General features: G+C 45.4%; 1 protein-coding gene across 2 annotated transcripts; it reads right to left on the reverse strand.

Annotated features, from left to right (window-relative positions):
- Window positions 1-272: 272 nt before the first annotated feature.
- LOC102720592 (VAN3-binding protein-like) lies at window positions 273-7,114 on the reverse strand. Of its 2 annotated transcripts, none has more exons than XM_040521581.1 (7): window positions 6,673-7,114; window positions 5,780-5,890; window positions 1,984-2,377; window positions 1,643-1,903; window positions 1,497-1,546; window positions 1,355-1,412; window positions 273-1,274 (listed from the first exon to the last, which is right to left on the reverse strand). In XM_040521581.1, exons 1-7 carry the CDS (start codon window positions 6,967-6,969, stop codon window positions 1,066-1,068), a joined length of 1,380 nt encoding a protein of 459 aa, XP_040377515.1. In that variant the 5' UTR covers window positions 6,970-7,114; the 3' UTR covers window positions 273-1,065. The 2 variants fall into 2 exon arrangements, with proteins under 2 accessions (XP_040377515.1, XP_040377513.1); XM_040521579.1 differs by having other exon boundaries at window positions 5,780-5,893.
- Window positions 7,115-7,497: the final 383 nt, after the last annotated feature.

The following is a 7,497-nucleotide window of genomic DNA, read 5'->3' on the forward strand; positions in this document are numbered from 1 at the left end:
AAGGAATTCATGAGACACATTTTTACTGGGCCTGACCTCATCTTGCTAGGCAAGAGGTGCAGATGATGTTGAAGGAACAATGGCAGCTTTTGCTTTCCGTCAAAGATTCTACTTACTACTATAAATACTTATGCGAAGAAGAGAGAAGATGAGAGAGGGTGTAAATAGGTTGCAAGTTTGTAGTCAGCTCGGGCATAAGAACAAAAAATTCTGTGAGAGTAACATATGAGTCATACATTAATGATAAAGAACTAACTAGTATATGAATAGACTAAGAATTATCTATAAGAAATCTTATAGACAGCTTGTTGGCTATATTATTAGCTTTGCTCACCGGAACACTACAACTGTCACAACTAGTAACAGTGCTTTAGGGACCAATCATCAAGAGGCACCCAGTACTTACATAGCTGGATCTTGTTTATCAGCAACAGGAACAAGCAAATTGTAGATGCTTTATCAAACAATATGTAACACATGAACAGAATGGGCAATCAGGAAGGGAAGTAATGAGACAGGTGCTTCACTGAAAATACTCGGTTACTCACTAACAGAAGAAACCATTTCTCTTATCCTGCCACTGCTCCAGATAGACATATGTCTGTATACTACTATAGCCACACCCCCAAAATGAGATAGAGAGAGAGAGAGGGAAAAAAAAGAAGAAGCAAAACTTACATGATTTTTATGCAGAATAATTGGCAAAAGAGAAAGAGCAGAGAAAGCTCCTCCCTTGGCTCTTCTTCCTACACCACCAGAGGATTTTTCAGAGGGATGGCACCCCATGCGTTGCACTCCCCACATGCTCACAACACACAGCCTGCCCAGCTTTAATTCAAATTCTTTTCCTGCCCTAACAGCAACAGGAGGAAGAAGGAGCCCCTAGCTACATAATTCCCGGTGGGACAAGAAGGTATGTGCACCTCAGGCCCATGCAGCCGTGCCTGCCTCTCGCTTCCCAATCTACAGCCTAGCAAACAGATGGTTGGATGGATCGGGCCAGACGCTGGTCTGGTCTGGTCTGGTCGGGGTGCAACGCACGGGCATTTTTGCTAGTAGTTATGCTCACATGGCGCGCTTCCTCTCGCTGGCGATGCAGAGGAGGCGCGCCACGCCTTTCGTCCACATCTCGTACTCCCTCTGGCTGGTGCATTCGAACTCGATCACCCGGTGCTCCGCCGTCCTGAGGCCGAAGTAGCGGCGGTGCTCGCCGTCCTCCAGCAGGTGCCGGCCTGGCCATGCCACCACGTCCTTGCAGACATCTATCACCACATCTGCACAGTGACAAATGGATGGATCAGACCTCAAAAGCTAATGAAGTGTTTCTACTGGCATGCAAGTTTTGGCACTTTACTTTTCTTCTTCTTGGTGATTGTCCCAGCGACATGCCGGCTTTTCATTTTGAGCATGACCTGTAAAAATGCTATCATAGCTAAGCAAAATTGTGTAACCAACCACCACCGCAGTTTACTGCATTCAAAAGCAGAAGAATTTACCAGGCCCGTTCGATTTATGTACACTGATACAACCTTCCAATGCAAAGCACCTGCAGATGGAATGATCACAAAAGAAACATCAGTAATTGGTTTCTTTTTATTTAGTCAGAAAACATCAGGGATCAGTAAAGATAACAAAATAGCACCTTTCCGAGTGCGTTTGAGGAGCTCGGTGCCGCGTGCAAGCAGTTCTTGGCTACAGATGCCCAAGAAGTTGTTCTCCTCTTCGAGCGAAAGATCATCGCTTATACTACTGCCGTTGCTCTCCAGCTTGCGGTGCTGCTTCTGCGCATTCTGCTTGTGATGGTGCCCTCCTCCCATTGTGCCCTTCTCTACAGGGATCACCGCCGCTATGTTCCACACCTCCTTCAAGGCCCTCGCTTTCAATGTGGCAGCACCTCTCAATGCTGCAAATCGAACAAAACCATTTTGTTATCGACAATGAGGATTGACAGATGGTTCTTGCATGTAGGCGGGAATGACGAACCAGTAGCAGCAGCAGCTGTGACAGTAACAATGTCTCCAGGCGTCCTGACGTTCACCGCGGAGCCAATAACGGCTTCCAAGTGCTCTCGCTCAGCGCCCATGGACTCTGCCGCCTCGACGCATTGCGCGGCCACAAGCGTTGCTGCAGACGCCATCGCCATGTCGGTGCGGGCAGCACGGTCATCCTTACCGGAACCGGAGGCCGCGGCTGTTGCAGCAGCCACGGCCGCAACCGCGGCAGCCACGGCTGCAACCGAAACAGCAGCGTGGACCTGAGCATTGTGCGCTCGTGTCTCCTCTTTCTTCTTCTCCTTTCTGTCCTTGAGCCACCGACCAACAGTCTTGTTGGCACCTCGATACATCTGAGGCTTCGGTGTGCTTGCCGCTCTGCAGTACTGCATATTTCTTGAAATATTTCAGAATTTTAAAGCTTATCACCAAGCACTTGGAACATAGGATGTTGCTATCATTTTCCAATAATTGGTTGTTAGTTCCATGACCAATATTGTAGAACAGACAAAACAAACTCTGTATCTTAAACAGAAAGAAAATCCTGTCTTCATACATTAATGAATTGCAACAAAGACAGGACCTTGAATTGACAGAACGAATGCCAATTTCTAAGGTGGGTCCTGAGCTCATAGTACAGCTAATTATTGAAGACAGTGCATTTCATTGGCTAGTACAAATCACTGTATTTACACAATGCTACCTGCTAACCTACACCAAGTCATTAGATGTGGAACTATTAAGCTAAGTGTGCCATGCACCAGCGCACATCAGTAAGCAATGTTTAGCCACAGAAGACAATCGACACAATCATGAAGCAGTGGACGAGAGCCCAAGGAGAGGCTTTCTTCAGGAGGACAATATTAGTCATAGATCAGATAAAAGAATGCATCATTACACTAAATCAGAAAGCTGAAGGAATAACACTCGATTAGGGACCAAAAAGGCACAACTAGCCACACTAATGATGCATAAAAAGGGCGCAACCTAAAGGCAGCAGCAAGGACTGGCATGCCTGCAAGCTTGCTGCTTTTCACCCAGAGAGAGAAATGGGTAGATGTGTGACATGGGCAGACTGCACAAGGCACAGTGTTTGCTTGCACAAGCAGGAGACCAGAGCTCAGAGACAAGCACTGAGACCGGTAGGGGGAATCAAACCTTCTTTACCAGACACCGGGCTAGCAACAAAATCCATCGTATCAACAGGTTCACAGCCCCTACTGCTCAGAGAGCTAGATGACAGCAGGTCACAGAACACAGGATTAGAATAAAAATTACTAGCAGCAGTGCAAGGGGGATTAGGGGCATGTACAGCCCTTGATTACCAACAGTTTACATCTTGGAGATTACTAGAGTGCCCCACTGTGTGTGGCTTACCTATCCTAATCAAATCTTTGGCCTTGACCTCTCATAAGCCTTGTCTCTCTTGGGTTTGGGGGCATGTGACAGAGCAGCAATGTGGGGGCATTCTTGGGCCTTTTTTCTCCTTAATAAACCCAAAACTAGGAGCCATTCAACAGCCATAATACTAGTACTTCATAAGAAAGATCTAAATACATGGTTCATGGATTAATGTAAGAAAGATTCCTTCCAAGCTTCAGATTAAGATGTTGTCAGATAAGATGGGCCAATTACTAGGCTGGTCTCAGTGGTCTGACTGTATAACAGATTCCTTTGTCTCTGGATATCCAAGCACATCATTGTGGCACCATACTGGACATACTGTATAGGTATGTTATTCTGGCACCATACTGTATCAGTAAGCGAAGTTGCCCGGTAAAACACTGTAGAGGTGTAATGCTGAAAGAACTGAGGGCTAAATGAAAAACATTCAATTATTGCGGTGAGGTGAGCAAACAACGGGAAGTGACACATGACAAGTGCTACAGTGAAAGGGAGGGCAGTGTGGTACTACAGGAGAGACGAAAGCAAGACAATGGAGGATCGAGGGCAAGGAAGAAAAAGGGAAGGGGCTATCTTTTGTTGACAGATTGGCAACAGGATCCTATATTTTGGAAAAGAGCATCCTTTCCTCAAGCCAAGAAAGAGGTCAAGCAGATTTCTCAGCGTGCGTATCCCAACTATCCAAACTTGCAACCACATTTTTCAGTACTTCAGTGTTCAATGGCAAGTAAACGATTTCTTTCATCAAAAACCAATAAACACTTCTACGTTAGTCTCTACTAGTGGTACTCTACTGCCAGTAATATCACCAGTAAAGAAAAATAAATGAGCCATTGATTTACATATCCTAACAATTATCCCAACTAATCGTCAACGAAGAAGCTATTAGTGGTTCAGGTTCATCCAAGAGAACTGTCTATAGTAGTACTACAAATTCTCCATGTGAATGGATAGACTGTGGTCAGTAGTAATACAGGAGTTGTCGGTGGGGAGACGGAAAAGGACATGACCATGACAAACGATTTCAAGGTAGGGGGGGCAGAGAGAACACAAACTCTTACGGGAGAGAAACCAAAAGGGATTGGGCAAAACAAAAGAAGTGGGGAAAAAGAAGCGGGGGGGTTTAGAAGTCAGGTGTTTTATTGGAATGGGAGAAAGGCATCCCTACGAGTTCTTTGTCTAGCTTTGTTTTTTGTTCTCTCTCTAGAAAATTTTGTACAGCTGCGAAGGCTGCAAGGCTGGTCTCTTTGTCCCACAGCTCCCAAGAGATGGTTTCTTCGTCAAATGACGCTTGTGACCTCGGCTGCTATATTTTACACCAACTAATTTACTACTGTCTCGTTCCGAAATATATCGAAATTTGATCGTTTTTCAGTTTCTTATTTGAAATATTTTTGTGATTAATATTTTTATTCTTACTAGATAATAAAACATAAAATATACTTTATACGTGACTTATTTTTTAAGTTTTTATATAATTTTTTAAATAAGACAAATGGTCAAAAGTTGGACACGAAAAAAAGAAAAATAAAGTTATTATGAGACGACGGTAATAGAGATTGAAGTAATGTTTACTCCTACTGGAGTACAGTTTGCAAAAAAAAAATCAGTGATACTACCACTTGAACACAAAAATATGTGGAGAAACTTTTCACCTCGGATTGAACAGAAACATCAGGTGGACATATTTTGCTAAACAAATATGCAGTTTTGCGAGGACAAACTGAACTGTTACAAAGCTGAACAAAAGATTTAGGCTTTATTTCTTTCGGTTTGGGATTATTATAATCTAGATTATTAAAAGCCGAAAAAAACAGACATTTTACCTGGAGTCTAGCTTATTATAATCTGGTAAGCTCATTTATGTGAGTTTTTTTTAGATTATTAGGTGAAAAATTAATCACCATGCCACTCACTTCCTCTTTAATCTAGGCTCTAATAATTTAGAAAATAAATAATTCACAGCTCATACTGACAGTAATCTGACTTAATAATCTAAATTATAATAATCTTAAGCTCAAAGAAACAGGACTGTAATTTCCCACAAAATAAGCTGATTTCCCACAAAATAAGCACAAGACTGTAATTTCTTTATGGCTTTTTAAACAAGGCCTAAATAATCAAACACATTTGATTCAACTAGTCTCAGCCTCTCAGGCAGTAAAAGCAGAGCCTTGGTTCTTGCCCCTCTCCCGTGATTATTAAATCACTTAAAAACATCGACTACTGGTACTAGTAGCAGTAGCAGTTAACCATAAGCCTGCAGATTATGCTAGTGTAGGCATTGAAAATTGCAGCCAAAGTACTTGTGCAACTGCTGGAGCAGCACACAAGGTGACATGTGGAGCAGTAGTACGGTGTAGAGAGAGGTGACAAGAAGGCACCTTTGCGTCATCGATCTCCGGCGAGACCGGCGGGCTGTCGGTGAGGGAGCCGCCGCCGGTGAGAGGGCCGCTGCTGTGCGAGAGCCGGCCGGAGGTGAGCGGCGCCACTTCCTGCTGACAGTTACAACACGAGACTCTTCAGACATCAGGTACAGATATTACAGGTATCAATTGATAGTAGTACAAAAGAAAGTTGGGTTCTTTTGACTGGAAAAAAAAACTCACGCCAAAGATTCGATGCAATTTCCCAAATAAAAATCAGTTCTCACAAAAGCAGAGTAATTAACAACAGATGATAGTAAATGTTTTCCATGGTCATTAATTAGTGGGGCTTAAGCTGCGTAATTAAAAAAAACTCCTCCTTTCATCGCCCTTGGGAGAAAAATCTCTCCTTTGGCAGTTTCTCCTTGTCCAAACATGCGGTCAAAGGTAAAACGATATAATTAACGAGGAAAACGGGAATCCGATGAGCGATCGAACGAAACCGCCTGGACGAGTTGGGAGGTAGAAGATCCATGAATTCTTCCTCTTCATGAAGAGATGCTGCGTTTTTTTTCTGTACCGCGTTGTACAGGAAAGGTACAGCAAAGAGAGGACGAGACAGATCACGAAATCGTCCCAGAGACTACGGCAAACTAACCTGAAGAATAAGAAATCGAGAGGTCGCGGACAGATTCGCGGTAGAATGCAGCTAATTCGGTTGATTCGAAATGAACCAAATCCCCAATAAAAAACGACCAAAGATGACGCCTTTTTTTTTGTTAAACAGGGGGAAGAAGACGAATCTCCGGGTACGAATCGAAGAGAAATAAAAGCAGCCATTTTTTTCGATGGATTTGTTCTGCTGACACGAACAGGAAGAAGAGAGGAGGAGGAGGAGGAGGGTGGCTGACCGCCTGCGCGAGGATCCGCTCCATGATAAGGTGCGAGGTGGCCGCGGAGGCGAAGGAGAAAGAGCTCCCCGCCGCGGCGAAGGAGGAGGGCCCCCCGTCGTCGGCGGCGGCCTCGCAGGCGGCGTCCTCCGCGATGGGGCCAACCGAGGAGGCGAGCGCGGGGGGCGCGCACCGCGGCGGGCGGGGGACGGCGTCGACGGCGGAGGCGCTCCAGGAGCGGGAGAGGAACTCGAGCGGGTCGAGCGGCGGCTCCGGCGGCCGCAGCTGATCCCCCGCGGCGTGGCGGTGGTCCCCCATGCGGGTGCGGCAGCCTAGGTGAGGTGGAGGGGTTAAGTGCGAGCGAGCGGCCGACCGGGCTGGCCGTGTGTGCGTGCTGCGGCGGTGCGTGGAACGCTGGGTCGGCGTCAGCCAGAGCGTTGTGTGCGTGCTCGCTCTGCTGCTGGGAGGGGGGAGCGTGGGAAGCGCGGAGGAGGTTGTTGCTCGCTTTTATAGATGGTGACGAGGAGAAAGGTGAGAGCCACTGCCCACACAGCCTCTCTGCGTGCGACTCGCCTCGCTACTACTACTACGTTGCTTCCTGGATACAGGTGTGTTGTCATACATCATCATCTACGTTTGTCCAAAAGCTGTTAAGATTGAGGCTGGGTTCTTTAAACCCCAGATTACTCTAAGATTTTCTTTTTCTTGGTGGTTGTACGTATGTGCAAATTTTATTAAAAAAACACTACATATAAGTTTATAATCTCATCTTTTAAAAATAAATCTTTAACTTTGTAGTGGGTAATTCCATCGTTAAATAGCTATCATAACGGTTGGGTCATCTTT

The sequence above is a fragment of the Oryza brachyantha genome, chromosome 3, assembly GCF_000231095.2.
Source record: "Oryza brachyantha chromosome 3, ObraRS2, whole genome shotgun sequence".
NCBI lineage: Eukaryota > Viridiplantae > Streptophyta > Magnoliopsida > Poales > Poaceae > Oryza > Oryza brachyantha.